Consider the following 20,296-nt stretch of genomic DNA (forward strand, 5'->3'; position numbering starts at 1 on the left):
GTGTCTAGCTTTTTGAGTTCTTTGTATACCTTGGATATTAGGCCTCTATCTGATGCAGAGTTGGTAAAGATCTTTTCCCATTCTGTTGGCTGCCGTTTTTGTTTTCTTGACAATGTCCTTAGCCTTACAGAAATTTTGCAATCTCATTAAGTCCCATTTGTTAATCTTTGACCTTAGAGCTTGAGCCATTGGTGTTTTGTTCAGAAAAATTTCTCCTGTGTCTATGTGTTCTAAGGTTTTCCCTACTTTCTCATTTAATAGTTTCAGTGTATCTGGTTTAATGTGGAGATCTTTGATCCACTTACACTTGAGCTTTGTACAAGAGGATAAGAAAGGGTCTATTTTCATTCTTCTGCATGCTGAGTGCCAGTTGGACCAACACCATTTGTTGAATAGGCTGTCCTTTTTCCATTGAATGTTTACAGCTCCTTTGTCAAAAATCAGGTGACCATATATGTGAGGGCTCATTTCTGGATCTTCTATTCTATTCCATTGATCCACGTGCCTATTTCTGTACCAGTACCATGCAGTTTTCAGCACAATTGCCTTGTAATATAGCTTGAGGTCAGGGATAGTGATTCCCGCAGATGTTTTCTTGTTGAGGATGGATTTCGCTATTCTAGGTCTTTTGTTATTCCAGATGAAATTGCACATTGCTCTTTCCAACTCAATGAAGAACTGGGTTGGAATTTTGATGGGGATTGCATTGAATCTGTAGATTGCTTTTGGTAGGATGGCCATTTTTAAAATGTTGATCCTTCCAATCCATGAGCATGGGAGATCTTTCCATTTTCTGAGATCTTCCTTGATTTCCTTCTTTAGAGGTTTGAAGTTCTTGTCATATAGGTCCTTCACTTGCTTAGAGTCACACCAAGGTATTTCATAGTTTTTGTGACTATTGTGAAGGGTATCTTTTCCCTAATTTCTTTCTCCACATGTTTGTCCTTTGAGTATAGGAAGGCTACTGATTTGTTTGAGTTAATTTTGTATCCAGCCACTTTGCTGAACTTGTTTATCAGCTGTAGGAGTTCTCTGGTGGAATTTTTGGGGTCACTCAAGTACACTATCATGTCATCTGCAAAGAGTGATGTTTTTACTTCTTCCTTTCTGATTTGTATCCCCTTGATCTCCTTTTGCTGTCTAATTGCTCCAGCCAGGACTTCCAGTACTATGTTGAATAGGTAGGGGGAGAGTGAGCAGCCTTGTCGAGTCCCTGATTTTAGTGGGATTACTTCAAGTTTCCAACCATTAAGTTTGATGTTGGCTGTTGGTTTGCTGTATACTGCTTTTATTATGTTTAGGCATGGACCTTGGATTCCTGTTCTTTCCAGGACTTTTAACATGAAGGGGTGTTGAATTTTGTAAAATGCTTTCTCAGCATCTAGTGAGATGACCATGTGATTGTGTTCTTTGAGTTTGTTTATATGGTGGATTACATTGATGGATTTCCTTATATTAAACCATCCCTGCATCCCAGAATGAAGCCTACTTGGTTATGGTGAATGATTGTTTTGATGTGTTTTTGGATTTGGTTTGCAAGGATTTTGTTGAGTATTTTTGCATCAATGTTCATAAGTGAGATTGGTCTGAAGTTCTCTTTCCTTGTAGGGTCTTTGTGTGGTTTAGGAACAAGGGTTATTGTGGCCTCAAAAAATGAGTTAGGTAGTATTCCATCTGATTCTATCTTGTGGAATAGTTTGGAGAGTATTGGTGTGATGTCCACAATAAATGTCTGATAAAATTCTGCACTGAACCCATCTGGACCTGTGCTGTTTTTGGTTGGGAGGCTTTTGATGACAGCTTCTATTTCTTTAGGTGTTATGGGATTATTTAGATGGTTTACCTGGTTCTGGTTTAACTTTAGGATCTTGTATCTGCCTAGGAATTCATCCATTTCCTCCAGATTTTCCAGCTTTGTGGAGCATAGGCTTTTATAGTAGGATCTGATGATTTCTTGAATTTCCTCAGTTTCAGTTGTTATGTCCCCACTTTCCTTTCTGATTTTGTTAATTTGTATACTCTCTCTTTGCCCTCTAGTTAGTCTGGCTAGGGGTTTATCAATCTTGTTGATTTTCTCAAAGAACCAGCTCTTGGTTTTGTTGATTCTTTCGATGGTTCTTTTTGTTTCTATTTGCTCTATTTCTGCCCTAATTTTGATTATTTCTTGCTGTCTACTCCTCTTGGATGTATCTGCTTCCTTTTGTTCTAGAGCTTTTAGCTGTGCTGTCAAGTTGCTGATGTATGCTCTCTCCAGTTTTTTTTTTTTTTTTTTGGAAGCGCTCAGGGCTATGAGTTTTCCTCTCAGTACTGCTTTCATTCCATCCCACAGGTTTTGGGTATGTTGTGTTTTCGTTTTCGTTGAATTCTAGAAAATCCTTACTTTCTTTATTTCTTCTTTGACCCTGCTATCGTTTAACAGAGCGCTGTTTAGTTTCCATGTGTATGTGGGCTTTTTGTTGTCTTTGTTGTTGTTAAAGAACAGCCTTAGACCATGGTGATCTGAGAGGAAGCATAGGAGTATTTCAATCTTCTTATATCGATTGAGGCTCGTTCTGTGTCCAATTATGTGGTCAATTTTCAAGAAGGTGCCATGGGGTGCTGAGAAGAAGGTGTATTCTTTTACTTAGGATGATATGTTCTGTAGATATCTATTAATTCCAGTTGGTTCATAGTCTCTGCTAGTTTTACAGTGTCCTTGTTCAGTTTCTGTTTCCATGATCTGTCCATTGGTGAGAGTGGGGTATTAAAGTCTCCCACTATTATTGTGTGGGGTGAAATGTATTTTTTGAGCTTTAGTAGGGTTTCTTTTATGAATGTGGGTGCTTTTGTATTTGGAGCATATATGTTAAGGATTGAGAGTTCCTCCTGACAGATTTCCCCTGTAATGAGTAAAAAGTGACCTTTCTTATCTTTTTTGATAACTTTTGGTTAGAAATTTATTTTATTCGATATTAGAATAGCCACTCCAGCTTGCTTTTTGGGGCTGTTTGCTTGGAAGTTATTTTCCCAACCTTTTACTCTGAGATAGTGTCTGTCTTTGTCTCTGAGATGAGTTTCCTGTATGCAGCAAAATGCTGGATTTTGCTTTTGTATCCAGTCTGATAGCCTATGTCTCTTTATTGGGGAGTTGAGTCCATTTATTTTTAATAGATATCAAGGAACAGTGTTTTCTGTTTCCTGCTATTATTGCTTTATAGGTTGAGTTGTGTCTGTGTCTCTTTCTTCTTTTGGTTTTCTTGCTTAGGAATTTTCTTGTTTTTACTAGGACTTAGTACTCCTCATTTTATTGGGTTTTCCACCTATAATTTGTTGTAGTGCTGGTTTTGTGGTAAAAAATTATTGTGTAAATTTAGATTTGTCTTGAAATATCTTCATCTCTCCATCTATGGTGATTGATAATTTTGCTGGGTATAGTAGCTTGGGCTAGCACTTGTGCTCTCTTAGGATCTGCATGATGTCTGTCCAGGCTCTTCTAGGTTTCATAGTCTCTGTTGAGAAATCAGGTGTGATTCTGATTGGTCTGCCTTTATATGTTACCTGACCTTTTTCCCTTACTGCTTTTAGTATTGTTTCTTTGCTTTGGGCACTTGGTGTTTTGACTATTATGTGTCGGGAGGAATTTCTTTTCTGGCCCAACCTATTTGGAGTTCTGAAGGCTTCTTTTATGCTCATGGTCATCTCATTCTTAAGGGTAGGGAAGTTTTCTTCTACAATTTTGTTGAAGGTATTTATTGTACCTCTTAGTTGATATTCTTCCCCCTCTTCTATTCCTATTATCCTTAGGTTTGGTCTTCTCAGTGTGTCCTGGATCTCCTGGACATTTTGGGTTAGGAGCTTTTTGTTTTTTGCATCTTTTCTGGCTGTTTTGTCTATGTTTTCAATGTTGTCTTCTGCCCCCGAGATTCTCTCTTCCATCTCTTGTAGTCTATTGGAAATGCTTGCTTCTGTGACTTCTGATTTCTTTTTTAGGTGTTCTACCTCTAGGGTTATCTCTTTTAGTGTTTTTTCTTTTCTTTTTTTTTTTTTGTGTCAATTTCCATTTTAAATTCCTTCTTCCATTCCTTTACCTCTTTGGTTCTGTTTTCCTCTAGTTCTTTGAGTTCTTTGAATGTTTTTCTTGTTTCCTCTTTAAAAGCTTCTGATTCTTTTTGCTTTTCCTCCCGTTCTTTTTTAAGGATCTCTATCATTGTCTTTAGGTATGATTTTAGGTGTGTCTTCTTTTTCTGCAGTGCTTGGCATTCCAATGTTTGCTGTGATGGGAGAGCTGGGTTCTGGTGTTGCCAGGTTGTGTTGGTTTCCCTGGAATATGCTCTTTCACTTTCCTCTTCCCATCTTGTTGTCAGTGATATGTTCTTGTCTTTCCCTTGTACCTGGTCTGTGTCCCTCGATCTCCACTGGTCCAGGTGGCGGATGGTCTGATCCCTGTTTTGCGCCCCAAAGCTGCTGTGTGGGAACAGAGGTCCCAATGCTGGGTTCCTAGTTCCTGGGTCAGGCTGGGCAGGGGCGTTTTCCGTGTGCACTCAGCAGAGATCTCTCTGTCTCCTGGCAGCTCGGATCTCCTTCTCACCAGGCCTTAACTTTTGGGAATTGCTGGTCCAGGTGGCAGATGGGCCGAGTCCTCAACAAATAACTTTTTGAGAGGCTTCAAGGAAAATATCAATTCTGAACTATCAAGTGACAATATTAAGTATTCTTTTAAACAACACTTGAAATCTTTCTTAAATCCACTGGGGTGTCAGAGGAGGGAGATAAAATATTCACACCTTCCTCTTCTATGTCTGTATCTCGTTAGTAATCACTGACTCCGCAAATTGCTCCATAAGTTGGGATTATCCCCCTTTTAAGGTAAGGAAACTGAGTTATCTTGATTTCAGCATAAAGAACTTGCAGCGTAAGTAACATTAGCTAGGGCACAGCTTCACAGAAGTGTCATTAGCATCTGGGTTACACTGACAGCCACTCAGGGAGGCATCTGTGTAGACTTAAGTGTGACAAAGACAAGTAGCCAACACTTGGTTACCATTAAGTTTGGTGGCCTCAAAGAGTTAGTGTTCATTTTTTACACAGACCTTCCTTAACAGTGTATGTGTGAGTGTGTGTGTGGGGGGGTGGGGGGTGCTTAGAGAGGAGAGGAGCAAACGGCTGATCTAGATAACATTATTTAAGAGGAGGCAGAACCACTTTCTAAGGTCAGAGCTAATCTATACATTAACCTACAGCTCATACAGAGATCACTGAAGCAAATCCAGACTTCTGTAAGGAAAAAACACAGGACAACTGCTGGGAGGTGTTTGTTCAGCTTCCCTTTTGTGAAAACAGCAAACCTTAACCTTACGTATTTCATGTTATAACCCGGTACACTGGCTTAATCTTGGTATTATCATATTTCCCAGGATGTCCTTGTTTCCATTTTGAATGGAAATTGGATGAATTTGGTGGTCCCTATATCAGACATAACAATCAGTCCCTGTGAATACAACTTCTATCTAATAGCCTGCTGGTCATTCTAAGTGCACTTTGGTTTTGGTGCTGGAATTGGAACCCAGAGGCTTACACATGTAGGACCAGCGCTTTCCACCAAGCTACATGCCCAGGTCTTTACGAAGAACCCTTTCATTTGTGTGTGCTGGGGGCATCCCTGGTCAGGAGAGAACGGCTGCCTTGCTTCCCTGAAGACATAGTGTATGTGTGAGTGATGGAAATCAGGCTCCCGTGTCTCCAGCATTGTGAAGATACAGTGAGGCAATGAAAATACTCACGGTTGAGCTCCGATTTCTCGCAGATGGTAGAAGAGCTGGGGAAGATACGTTTGAAGAAGAGTTTCAAACAGCAAACACAGTGACACAATACCCTGCGTCCAATAATGAATCAGAAGAGACATCGTTTAGTACTTAAAGGTAAAGTGCACACTGTCATCAGTACACTCTGTTCACATGCTAAGCAGTCTCTCTTTAAGCACAAAGGGCTCCCTAGAGAAGCCCCACCTTCTCTCCCAATAGCCAAACAATCCAAGGCAAACATAAAGGTCCTTTACAAACAAACAAACAAACAAAAAGCCATTGTGTGAACCACATACAGCCATGTAGGCCTAGCAAACTTCATTTTCTCTGGATGTGTTCCAGGTCCCAGGCATTTCCTGGTGCCTTTGCCATCCCTGTCTCCCCCCATATGTATCTCTTTGCCTCTAGTTTTGGCAAAATATTTCCTGCTTTTCTTACTTCTTTGAATCACATCAAGAAGTTATCAAACAAAAATACCGAATTACTCAGAATACAAGTTTTGTTTGTTTGCTAAATCTACCTTTAAAAAGGAGTATTATTTGTTAAGTTTTTTCCAAGTGTGTTTATTCCCCAGCACCTTATTCTGGATAAAGTTCTTCTGAGGCTCAGTGTTCCCTGGAATGTCCTTGATAAGGACATTTTCACCATCTTTTGGAGTTTCTAAAATGTTGTGGTTTACAATCTTTCAGTGTGTCTGTAAGTCTGAAAAGGAGATGAACTTCAGTACCCCCCCCCAGAATGAAGCCTGTGTATGGGCATTATCCAGAGGGTTTGCTTTTTCAAAACTCGAGGCATAACATGTGTATGTGAGTCTGGATGCACATGTTTCTGCATGCTTGTGTGTATGCATATGCATGTGTGGTGTGTATGTGAATGTGGGTGTGTGAACAAGGGGGGATGTGTATGTGGTTATGAGAATATGATCCTGACAATAATATTAGAAAAGAATTATTAATATTATCTTTCTGTTTATTCTAGATTAAATAGGAATGAAAAATAATAACTAAATCCAATTCTCTTGGTGTCTCAAGATGAATCGTTAGCTTATTTGTGACATTCTACAGTTTTCTTAGTTGCCAATTTTTACTAGAAATGCCAGAGTGAAAACTGAAGACAAAGAAAGTGGAGCGGGAACACAGTTTTTAATGGAAGAATTAAAGCCAGCTGTTCAATTTAGTAGGAAGCACTCCAGCTTCACCGAGCAGACTGGCAGGCCCACCCTGCCTTCCAGTGGACAGGTTCTCACACAGCCAGGCAGGATACCCACAGGAGAGCCAAGGAATACCAAAGGGGGAGACTGACAAAAATAAATGCTGTCTGCTAGGGCTCATTGGAAAAGCAAAGCAAAACAAAACAAAAAGGATAAAGAAATAAAAATATAATTAAAGACTAAACTGCTGTCAATGTAGGCATTGACTGACATGAGGAAAATATGTGGTAAAATAACATTTAAACAGATAACGTAGTGATGATATTGGAGCAACAAAAAACAGCATGTGCAGAGCTCGCTTGCTCTGTACGGCTCCCTGCAGCCAGCAGCACAGGCGACCTCACCACCCCCTCCTCAGGTGGAGACACCAGCAAAGAAGGAAGGCATCTTCGGTAAGGCTGAGAATCAGGCACCCACCCCAACCCAGAAAGATAAAATCTAGTTAGTAAGAGATGTTTTCCTCTCTATGCCACAAAATATTTACACATTGCTTTCTTCTCTTCCTTGGGTCTAGAAATGCATTATTTGACACGATAAATGAAAAGGTCTTGCTTTATAACTTAAATAGGAAACTTTAAAAGGAAAGAACAGTTTAGAGTCTGAGTGGATCCAACTTACAGAAGGGTGAGAGGAGATGGAGTGGAGTCTGAAGAAGAAGCGGACGTACATCTCGCGGAATATCTGATACAATTTGTAAGGCTCATGATACAGAAAACACAGTGGTGCGACTGTAAGAGAACATAAGTGGTAAGACTGCAGGCCTAACACATTTCCAATAAGCTCATGAAAGGCAAAGGACGGGACGAGAATACAGCACTCAGAGCCACAGCAAAGCTTGGTTGTCATGTATCCCTGTGTTTTACTGTTGAAAGGGATTATGGATGACACATGTACGTTCAAACAACTGTTGATATTGTCCACGCACAAGTGACAGACGGTTAGAACCCCAGGCTCCCAGCTGACTGAGAATGAAGTGATTGTACACACATGAAAATGTGTGCACACAAATTCAACGAGCATAAGAGCACCTCAAATACCTCCTAAGGAGCGAAGGAACAAGGAAACAACTGGAGCCCTTACTCTTCGCCGAGGCAGGCTGGGATAGCCATGCTTGCCCTAACCCGAGTCCCTCTGCACCTCAGCCTCCCAAGTGGAAGTTCCTCACTCTCTTAATAATCGTAACAGCCTACTCATTAGAATAATACTGTTATCCGAGATTGGCAAATGAAGAAACTGAGGCACAGAAGAGCTAAGGTATTTATCCAAGAGTAGACCGTGTTTTTATCTAGTATACCAACTTTCTGTTCATGTACCCTTGGAGATTTCCAGAAATGGTGACATGCTGCACTTCTCACTAAGTCAGTGACTCTCCTGCGCCTTTGTTGTCGGCACAAAGGAAGAAAGTTTATTTTGTGGTGACTGTGTGTCCATCAACCTTACTAATTCATATATCAATCCTCACAGACTAATTATTTCTTTGGATTCTCTATGCACATAAACACCATAGCTGATAACAATAAAATTTTATGTTGTTTTTCCAGTATTTGTTTTCCTTATTTCTTTATCTTACTTTATATCATTGGTTACGACTTTCAAAGGACTATACCATACAAGCAGTACTAAGTGAGTTTCTTTATCTTTATTAGTTTCTTAAAGATAAAAGTTTTAGTATTGCTAAGTATGATATTTACTAACAATCAGATATCTGTCAGAATGCAGGCATTCCCTCCTTAGAAACAAGTTCGTAATGCAAATATTTTGCTACTTAATATAAATTATTCCTTTGAGTTCTGTGACTTTTTATATACATATATAATGCACCATGATCATATTTACCACTAGTTACCTTCTGGTTTCTTTATGCAGTGGACAGTAGTAACCACACATGCTCATGACTCTCAAAAGGATGGTAGAAAGTGACAGCTGAATGCTCAGCCAAGAATGGGATACCTACAGCACCACCTCTGAGGCTCTGGAAATGAGGCGTGAGTAGAAAGAATGTAAGAGCTGAAGGAAGCAAGAAGCCATGGAAAAATAAAAACATGGACCACTGACTTCCTGACATCACACAGCCATTGCATTCTTCAACATACAGTGACTATGAACACCTACACAGATGTGCACAAAGAGCAGTATCTGATCATACAATAGGGCGGGTCTTATCAGGTGCAAACCCTCCCTGAAGATTTATATTCAGTTAATGGTTGTAGAGGGAAGGGAGAGAGACAGGCTCCATTTTCTTCAGCAATGTAGCCCATTGGTAACAAGGCCATGCTTCTATAACAACTCCTCAGAACAATCCTGGGAAGACAGTGCAATGAGGAGGGATCACTATTCCAGACCGCAGGATTACAGACACACAGGGATAAAGAACAATGTACTGCTGACATACAAACGTGTAGACCAGCAACACCAAAGAAAAGACCCAAACGCAACTGCACAAAACTACAGCCACCCAACGTTTGACCAAGGTGCCAAACACAGACACTGGAGAAAAGACAGCATCATCAACAAATGATGCTGGGGAAACTGGATGGTTACTTGCAGAGGAATGAAAATAGATCTATATCTATCACCTTAACAAACAAAGCAAAAACGACTCCAAATGGACCAAGCACCTGACTGTGACCCTCACTAGAAGCAACCAGAGGCTCTGTGCCAGTTACACAGGCATATGAGTAGAGTCTGTAAAACAGGACTTCATTTGCCCAGGAATAAAGCCCAACAGTTACAGTGGAACCTCATAAAAACAAGAGGCTTCAGCTAAAGGAACAACCAATCAAGTGTGGAGACCCACAGGTTGACACAGCCAGAAGCATAATACCCAGAATCTATTAAGAACTAAAATAAAGAGCCACAAAAAAGACACTCAGGACGAAAGTCTGAACAGAGTTCTTAAAATAAGAAATATCTCAAAAACCGTCCACTGTGCCTAGCAATTAGGGAAATGCAAATCTAAACAACCTGAGTTCTCCTTGCCCCAACCAGAAGGGTGAAGATATCAACTCAACAGCTGATAAAAGTGCATGAGAGGATGCTGAGAAAAGGGAGCCCTCGATCATACAGAGTCGGTAAGATTGGAAATGGGTCCAAACATGCCGGGCCATGGTGTGGAGAATCCTCATAAAACTGCATCTACCATAGGACAGAATGGCTCCACTCTGCGGCATATGCTTAAAAGATTTGACATCCTCTACCACCCATAGCTTTCAGCCATGTTCATTGATGCTCTAGTCACAATAACTAGGAAATGGGAAAAAAACACCCGAATGTTCTTCACATGATGAATAATGAAAACCGTAAATACACACGATAGAATACTATTCAGCTGTAAGAAAATAAGATCATGATGACACTGAACAGGTGTTATTTGTCCTTGTTCATCTGCGGCTCCTCACTCTAAATACTCAGAGTGAGCACATAACTGAAGGACCCGAAACCAGAGAAGTAAAAAGGGATGGGGAAAAATCAGGGTACAAGTGGTTTGAAGAAGAAAATGGGAAAATAATTGGAGATATTTGGGGTGGGGGAAGGATGCCAATACAGAAAGAGGGAACAGAGAGGGTAAACTGAAGGAAGTCTGAAAGCAAAAGCCATACAGAATAATATTATTTACTGAAGACGCACATAGTACATTTAAGTTTATACATATACAATGAGCCAAAGACTAACAAAAATCCCAACACCATGCATGAGAAGCTCACTCTCTAGATGTTGGTCATAATAGTCCAAAATATTCTCCAAAATTGTAAGCTACTACTTTTGCCCCTGGTCACCTCTTAGAGGTTGAAGGTTGAGTTGGTACTGCTGAAGACACCATCACTTCAGACATAGATCTTAGATGATCAGAGGTGGACCTGAGCCTTCTCCCTGAAGTTTAGATTTCAGTAAGCCAGCAGGTGCCCCACAAGCTTGACAGGGAGGAAGTGACTAGCTCTCTACAACCATGAGCTATGGTGCCGTGAATCACAACAGCACAGTCGCCCTAGGGCACAATGCCACGAAGACCCTGTAGCAACCAACAGCTCTCTAATAGGACTTTCGGCCCACTCAACAGAGGGAGATCACGTCTGGTCCTGGAAACCCAGTCAACTATGCAGGGCAGGGAGGCCATGGGCACTGAACAGAACTGTTACCACTGACATTTCACTAGACCAGCAAAACCCTTAACTACATTTTAAATGTCTGTTCTTAGATCCAAAGGTTAATAGAGCTCTTATTTCTCATCTAAGCAACACCTCTCTGCAACAGACGGAGACCATTATAGAAAACCACAACCAATCAAAAACCAGAGGACAAGTGATAGAGTGAGACTCAGACAACACAGCGCCTGCACCTAGGGCTCATTATAGAAGATGAGCAGAAAGACTTGAAGAGTCGAAAGAACAGGGAGTCAGACGTGAGATTAGGTTTCCTCCCTAAAGTTCAAGGAAGTTACGCTTACACATCTCAACACCATGGCTACCTAAAGAAGATCTAAACACAGATGACATTGACAGATATATTAACATGGAACCAAGAGAACTCATGGGGCCCCGACTCTAGACAAAGAAAAACAGGCATCCAATAGTGCTGCGAGCAGGAGAAACAGCCTTCTCCAAGGAAGAGCCCACCGGTTATCCAATCCCAAGTGCTCGGCCCGAAAACCTTATACATACAAGTAACACTATAAACACTGAGCAGGCTGTACTTATAGAACAATTAAAAAGAAGCCAGGAACTTGGGGAGGGACAAGGTGCATATTTAGGGACGGGGTTGTCCTGGGAGGAACTAAAGGAAAGAGAGGGAGGTAAGGAGAAATGGTGCAATTATATTTTAATTTCAAATTTTTAAAATTACATGTATGTTTATGTGAGATATACAAGTGTATATATCCAGTGTGCAAATACACACATGTGAAGACCAGAGGTCGAGGTTGAGTATCTCCGTTCTCACTTCTCACATTACTGTGTGAGACAGGCCTTACATCAAATGTGTATGAACTGGCTAGATTGGTTGGCCAGCAAGCTCCAGGGACACACTGTTTTCATGTCCACCTCACTGTCCCTCTCCTCTGCACCCCAGTGCTGGGTTAGAGATGAGTGACATCACAGCTGGCTGCCATATGGCTGCTGAGGACCAGACTCTGGTCATGCTCATACCTACCTGTGTGGCAGGCCCTTCATGGACTATGCCATCTAGTCTTCTAGGACTTTAATTTTGGAAGCCAAGTAAGTAAACATAAAATGACATCAATATTTTTAATTAACTCACCTTGAAAATAAAACTTTTGAATAATGTCTTCCTACATTTAGATGGTGTTTTAGAGTCTCAGACTCACTATGAGGCAGAAGATGACCTTGAACCTCTGATGCCCCTCCCAGTAGCTCGTGGGCTCTGGGACTACAGGCATGCATGGCCATGTGCATTCTGTTGTTGCTGTTGCTGCTGGGGGTGTGGTTTCTGTGCTGCTCAGCAGAGCCAGGTCTTCCTGCCCCTGACTTATCTTTACATATCAAAATAGCTTCCGCAAACTTAAATGTTCCTCAGGCCACTGATTCATTTCTGTAACGAGCTCTAAATGACATTTTCCTTTGCATCCAGGTATTGTCAGTAAGTGCAGGCACGCTGTCAGTCACTCAGATATCCCGGAGCTGGATGTCAGAGAGCGCTAACCATGGGGAGTGCTAACCTCTGACCACAGGACTCCATGATTCTCACAAACAAGGCTATCTTTTCCAGGAATTTGAGACAGCATAAACAATGCAAATATATAAAACCGCATATCTAAATAATAATTTTAACAAAAATGTCTTGCTTATTTGTCGTGCTTTCATGTGGTAGAAATTAGACAGGGCTCTATAATGTCTTGGTAAACCCTGAGGGCAGTGGACATTAACTAAGTAGGGAAAACTGGAATAATTTAATATTCCTCTCTTGGACAAGGTGAACAGAAAAGTTGTAAAAATATTTTAAATGTTTGCAGACAAAGATTCAATTATATGACAAAAGCACACTTTGTGATGTGACTGATAAAGAATTCATTGAAAGCCAGCATTTCATATAGCAAATTCTATTTTTCTATAAACCATGAGAAGAACAAATTACTTTCAGGTATCTAAATAAATAAATGAATTACCTAAATATAGAGAAAAATTTATATATTAAATACATATTTTATATAGACATAAAATTGATTACCAGACAGGTATACCCTCCCACTTCAAAACTAACATTTGAAACATAAGATACATTGATATTTATTAAAATAGCCCAAATTAAAGATTACATATATTTAAAACTGTAATTCATGCTTTAATTGTAATATCAACTTAACAAAAGTAATGTGACACAAATACATGTTACTAATAAAACTTCAAAATAAAGAACTGGAGTTCATTTCCAACTTACAACGACTAAAGGAGTCATGGACATGAGCGAGAGGAGGGTGGCAGGGGAGAAGCTGGAGGGAGACGGAGGAGCAGGAATGATGTGAATATGGTACACGTGCAAAATCCTCAACAATTACTTTAATAAATAAACCCTGAAATCCAACTCAAGATTTTATGGGTTCTGAAATTATTAACAATCATTTCTAGTGCAGAAATGAAGAATTAACTTCAAAGTAAATATATTTCCACAAACAAAAATAATACAAATCTTCTTCAAATAATCATTACTCAAGGCACCACAATATTTTATTGTATTTCCCGAGAGAGCAAAGCAGCGTACCATCAAATTCATATAATATATAAAGTATACTTACATATTCACATAATACATAAAAAGAAAGCATAGCTTAAATTTTGATTTCATATTTCACTTTCATAAAAGTAAATTTCCTCATTAACTTTTAGAGCTAACTGGGGCCTATATGGCAGAACTTTACCTATGAAATGACAATGTGCTATACACATAATAAAACTATTTATATAAATGAAGATCAGAAGACAGTTTAAACTAGTAAGTTTTGAATGGATTTTAAAAACATAAATACTGTACTTTATAAAATGAAGAAACTGAACAGGCAAAGTGCTAAGCACACAGAGATGCCTCAGCCGGAGCACAGGTGCTGTGCACTGACCGCTGCTCCTGTATCCATGGAGACCGCCAGAGCTCTCTAATGAGGTATTATGTGCACTCTTCGGCAAATACTGTGTATCACCTGTTTCCTTATCTAATATTTCTCCCTTGAACATATCTGTGTTAGTCTTTTAAAATAGTCTGACTCTACTCAACTCTGTAGACTTCAAGCTACTTGTGTATGCTAAATAATTTTTACTTGTAAAATATTAACAGGTACGAGTTAGTGAAATAAAATAATAAAAGGCAAAGATTTCTTATTATCAAGGGTAAAATTTATATTCTTAACCTTTTCATGTTTCTTGTTTCAGATTCCTTACAATCTTCTGATATTCCAGAGGCTCCCTACAGTTCTGCAGGTTCATATTTAAACTGCTGCTTGGGACAAGACAGCAGAGCACACTCTCATGTGAGCACACCACACCACACCACAACACAAGGCAGGGTCTCTAGGCCTGCACATTCTTCACTGCATTTTACTTTGAAAACTCCTTCCTAACGACTGTGACTGTCAATGCAGAAGTATCTTTTAAAGAAAGATATTGGTGTGTTAAAAGTAAAATAGTGAAGTATTTCTGTGTATCCTAAAGGTGAGGGCAGAATGAAGTGGAAGGCAGGAGTTTAGGTAACTCAGGAACAAGTACAAATTATGTGACATCATGAAGTATACAACGAGATCTTTCTCCACCGTCTCTGTTAAGTTTTTACCATTCCTCAGTCAAGGCCAAGTGAGGCCCCAAAGGCCTCAGAGTTTTCAAGCCTGTCCACGCACAATGTAACGAATGCTCCAGCAGAACCAGCAGCAGGCAGACTGAGTCTAGGGAAACGGGCTACCACTCATGTTGTCGCTCCCTTCAGATGCTTCTGACATAATACATATTTTTTTAAAGATTTGCATGAGAGTCTAGTAGTCAGTCAAGAAACCCAGATGACCTGGTTTTCCATCTACTACAGTTAAATGATTTTTAAAAGGAAAAGATTTTGTAAAATACAATTGATCATGTTTTCCCCTCCCACATCTCCTTCCAGATCCTACCCAACATTCTGTTCATTTTCCACTTAAAAAAACAGAAACAAAACCCAAGAAAACACAAAAACTTCCACAACAACACAGAAACAAAAATCAAAACAAGTAAGCAAAAGACTCTTAAGATCAAAACTGACAAAAATAACAAAAAGAAAAATGAAGCAAAAGTGCACAAAATACCATTGAATTCATAAGATGTTGGCCAACTGCTCCTAGATATGCATACTGTCCTAGAGTGTGACTGTTACAGACAGCGACCCTCCACTGGAGGACACTGTTGCCCTTTGCCATTAGGGATGAGACCCTTGTCCACCCACCCCCAGTGCTGGATCCCTACCTGGCTGGACTTGTGCAAGCCTTGTGCATGTTCCCACAGGCTCTGAGTTCATACATTCATCAGTCTTCTTGTGACTGGAAGACACTGATCCCTGGAGTCACCTCTCACATTCTTGCCTCCTCTTCTGTACATATCCCGAGCTGGGAGGTGAGGGTTTTGTAAAGATACCCTATTTAGGACTGAGGGCTCCAAGCCTCTTACTCTCTGAAAATTGTCTCACTGTGGACTCATCTACTATAAGATTCTCTGATTTATGGAGTATAGCAGTATGTCCTAAGAAGTTACAGATAGGCCCATTACCTATCTATCTATTCTCAGGGTCTCGGTCACCTTATTAGTGTCTGGTAAGGGCTCCATTTCATGAAATGGGTCTTAAGTCCAATAAAAAAAAGTTTGGTTCCTCCCTGTGGAGGGGAAGCAGAAAGAATGTAAGAGCCAGAGGTAACAGAAGACACCAAGAAAACAAGGCCCTCTCAGTCAACATAGGCAAAGCTCGTATGTTGAAACATCGTGCACAGGGCCTGCATACGGCTGTACCACGTCCTCTGTATATATTATGGCTTCAGTTTAATGTGGTTTTTTTGGGGGGGGGTTCCTCAGTGTGAAAATGAGTGGGTCTCTGACCCTTATGCCTTTTCCCTGGGTTTCCTGGGTTGGCTTGTCCTGTCCAACTTCAATGTAATAGGTTTTGTTTGATCTTATATTTTGTTATGTTTTAATATTGTCTCTTATAAGTCTGTTTTTCTCTAATGAAAGACAGAAAAGGTGTGGATCTGGAGGAATTAGAAGAGGGAAAGAAAACTTTTATCAGGATACATTATATGAGAAAATAATCTATTTTCATGAACGGAGAGAAAAGTGGTTGGTTCTTCCCATAACATTCCTGGCACTATTACATCCCCATGTCTTACAGGCAGGTCGCTGTTGTGGGTCACAAGGTTTGTAGTTGGGTACACTGATGATCATCTTTCCTTCTATTGGATTTGGGGCATCTGGTCTTATGCTGAGGTCTTTGATCCATGTGAAGTTGAGTTTTGTGCAGGGTGCTAAGTACGGATCTATTTTCTTTCTTCTAAATGCAGTCATCCAGTCTCCTGAGCTCCAGTTGTTGAAGATGTTGTATTTTCTCCAGTGTTTCTTCATCAAAAAAACAGGTATCCACAAGAATGTGAACTTATGTCTTGGGCTTCTGTTTGATTCCATTAATCAATATGCCGGGTCTTATGCTGGTTCCATGCTGTTTTTATTACTATAGTGAAGCTAAATATTAATGTTTATATTATATCTTATCACATTAGATTTAATGGCAAAGCTCACAGCAACCTTCACAGTGAGCTTTAATTCTTATCTACTGAGAAATCATTATCTGAACACTTGTGGTCTTTATCTTTACTTTTCTTTTTAAAAATCTGTCTTACTTAGGGTTTTACTACTGTGAACAGACACCATGACCAAGGCAACTCTTTTAAGGACAACATTTAGTTTGCGATGTCTTGCAGGTTCAGAGGGTCAGTCCATTATCATCAAGGCTGTAGCATGGCAGCATCTATAGGCATTCTTGGTACAGGAGCAGCTAAGAGTTCTATATTTTCATCTGAGGGCTGCTAATGGAAGACTGACTTCCAGGCAGCTAGGTTATGAGTCTTAAAGCCCATACTAACAGTGACACACCTATTCCAACAAGGCTACAACTTCTAATAGTGCTACTCCCTGAGCCAAGCATATACAAACCATGACATTCCACTCCCTGGCTCCCTAGGCTTATTCAAACACATAAGTCTATAGGATCCATAACTAAACACAGCATAATTCAAAATACATTTAGTCCAACTTTAAAAGTAATCATAATCTATAGCAGTCTCAACAATGTTTAAAGTCTCTTTGGAGATTTATTCATTCACTTAACTGTAATTCCCAAAGTAATTCAGGAAACAAGCTGAGCAAACTCCAAACTGCATCTCCATGTCTGATGTCAAACCAGTCTTCAAATCTCCAACACCATTTTCATCTTTGTTGACTGAAACAAGCTTCTTTCTCCTGGGCTGTTTTCATTTCATGTTAATAGCTTTCTTCAGGAGATAAACCATGGCTCTGGCATCTCAAACATCTTGGGATCTCCAAGGCAACTTCAATGTTATATTTTCTTGTTTCAATGTCTGGGATCCACACATGATCTTCTGGGCTCCTCCAAAGGGCTGGCTTCACTTCTCCAGCTCTGCCCTCTGTAGTACTCTAAGCTCAGGTTGATCCACTCCACTGATGCTGCTGTTCTTGGTGATCGTCCCATGGCACTGGCATCTCTAATACACTAGAATCTCCTGCTGCAACCAGGCTTCACCTATAGCCTCTCATATGCTCTCTTCATGGTACCAAGCCTCAAACTCCTATCTTTACTTTTCTTAATTAGACACATAAAATACTAAATTTAATGTTTTAAATGTGTATAGTACTCTAAGTTTGTATACATGGTGAGGTAATGAGTATTATCACTATTTTGACATTTCCCCAAACATAATAAAAATGATGACTGTATCAAGCCCAACTTACCATACATGGAAAATCCATGGAAAGGGATGACACCTGGAATGTAAACAGAGTATCAGTCACACACTGCTGTTTCATGGGTTACTACTTTCTGCTTCCACTTTGTCTGAAATGTCGGAAAGACAGTGTTGGAAGCCAAAATCAGCTGTTTTAACAAAAGTAAAGTAGACACTTTCAAACTTGCATCCAAGACTGAGTAAGCAAAGACGTAGCAATGCGGTGACTGAACTACTGTTGAGCTTCCTTCCATCTTAGGCGAGAGCGTGAACATCATGAGTGCAGCTAGGTGTCCCCACTGCGCAGGAACTAAGTCATTATTCCTCCGTAACTGTTCTCCTGTACCATCAAGGAGTCAAGTTGGTTTTGTCCTTAAAGGCCCAGCTTCAAGGTTTAATTATGTATGGACCTTTGCCTTTGTGAGCTTTTCCATAGAATCATGGGAAGAAATGCCCTTTAAAGGTGATAGGGTTCATCATGATTTGTAGGGAGCAAAAAGTTAACCTTATTTTCATGAATATACCACACACCTCATAAATATTTACAATACATTAAAAATCAACAGGGCTACACCCAATGGTCTGTCCAGTCCCCTCCCCTGTGTACACCCCCAAACACACATCAGCCTGCTCAAATCTCTCCGAGTTGTACTATAATTCTGCTGGGTTCTGTAGATAAACTTCTGCTACACTGTGTCTCTCAACCCAGTTCTTTCCTTTGAAAAGACTGAAGAGAAAACGTCTCCTGATGAGACATTCAAACTAATCTTTTACTGAGATAGTAGAGCAATCGAAACTGATATTCATGCTCACAAAGAAGAGGTTCAGGCCATAAAGCTGGCCTGGAAGGACATTTGAGAAGTGCTCTAAGTCCTTAAAGTCAGTTCCTAAGGTCCCCTTAGACAACCCCAGCCAGCTTACTACAGTCCAGTCAGCCAAGGCTCCGTGGATTTTCAAGGTATTTTTGTAGACATCACTTATATAAAATACCACAACTATTTCATCAATTTCTTTTCCTAATGATTATATTCCTGGAGTGACTTAGGAGACATATTAACAGGGCTATAGTATAAATTTATATGGTATAATAATTGGCAAAAATTTTTACAAAAAGTCCACATCAGTTGCAAAGAAAAACTTAAAGTGTAACTTTAGTACACTAAACATTTTATTATATTCCTTGAAAAGTTGGAGTTTATATAGCCTTGGTTCCAAACAGAATACCTGTAATTTATACTACTGAATGTCTTGCAGTACACTAGTTTATCAATGCACTCTAGAAAAAAAAAATCTAAAAAGTTTTTATTGTTTGTTTACTTATCTTAACGTATAGAAGCACTATATTCTGTAACCAGTGCCAGCAGGGCCGTGTGGACTAAGTTCTAAGAAATCACAGTCTAACGCATGCCCAGTCTGCAGCTCCCTGTGATGTCCGCCTCATATTCCCAATATCAGCCACGAAGATCATATGCCACCCACCTGGAAATGTGCAGAAATACTTACTTTAGCCCCAGCACTGCCCCAAGTGGGGACCCTCTGAGGTTCTCTGGCTCCTGATTTGTTCCTTGGAAAGAAACTGGTCTGACCCAGCTCCCCATGTTACCCTCATCTGAAAGCTGATGACTAGGGCCTCTAGGTAACCCCCCCACAGCCACAGCCAGACAGTGCGTTTGGACCCAAGTAGGGGCTACATCCTTACCTGCTACATTTCCTCTCTGCGAACCTTTCCAGTTGTAGATAATTCTGGGTTTGGACTGTTATCTAATGTGTTTGCTGTTCTCCCTGCCATATACTCAGTGTCCCTAGGTCTCAGTGCATGACCCAGTGCCCTGCTACAGTGGGTGAAGGCCATGCTGGTGACATCTCACTTGCTTGGCTAATCTAGTGTTTTTGCTTAGGAGCTTTTTGTGCCTTTCCATAAGTTTCTTACCTTCTGCAAGCTTTACTTCCCTTAGTCACAAATCAGAGAACATATCAAAACACACTTTACATAATTAAATGATAATAACTGTGGTTCAGACATTAATAGAGAATTAAAATGCATGAGTTTTTAATAAATGTATTCAGTTGATATAAGCATTCACAAAATAATGCCAATTTCCTTGTTCAAAATAATTCAATAAAACTATCATAACGGGAATCCAGTTATTATTTTGAGCTAGTGTGCCAGACCCAGAAGTTAGGCAACAGGACTCTTACGTGTCACGCGCTCTAAGTGTCAGGACTCCTTCTCCAGTGTCTCTCCGACAGTATTGGACAGATTTATAACACGCTGTCCTACTCCAGCTGTTTCTGGTGCCCATTGGAGTTGTCGCTTAGCCTCTCTGTGCTTTGACAATG

At 40.2% G+C, this 20,296-nt stretch overlaps 1 protein-coding gene across 1 annotated transcript in view; it reads right to left on the reverse strand.

Annotated features, from left to right (window-relative positions):
- Positions 1-20,296, reverse strand: part of TBC1D19 (TBC1 domain family member 19) — a 102,678-nt gene that overhangs the window by 17,084 nt on the left and 65,298 nt on the right. The window contains exons 16-18 of the mRNA XM_080913576.1: positions 17,964-17,996; positions 7,609-7,718; positions 5,760-5,851 (exon numbers count right to left, since the gene is read on the reverse strand). Of these exons, the coding sequence (XP_080769702.1) occupies positions 5,760-5,851; positions 7,609-7,718; positions 17,964-17,996 (235 nt within the window). The remainder of the gene's footprint in view (positions 1-5,759; positions 5,852-7,608; positions 7,719-17,963; positions 17,997-20,296) is intronic.

This window comes from Micromys minutus (assembly GCF_963924665.1).
Source record: "Micromys minutus genome assembly, chromosome: 1".
Lineage (NCBI taxonomy): Eukaryota > Metazoa > Chordata > Mammalia > Rodentia > Muridae > Micromys > Micromys minutus.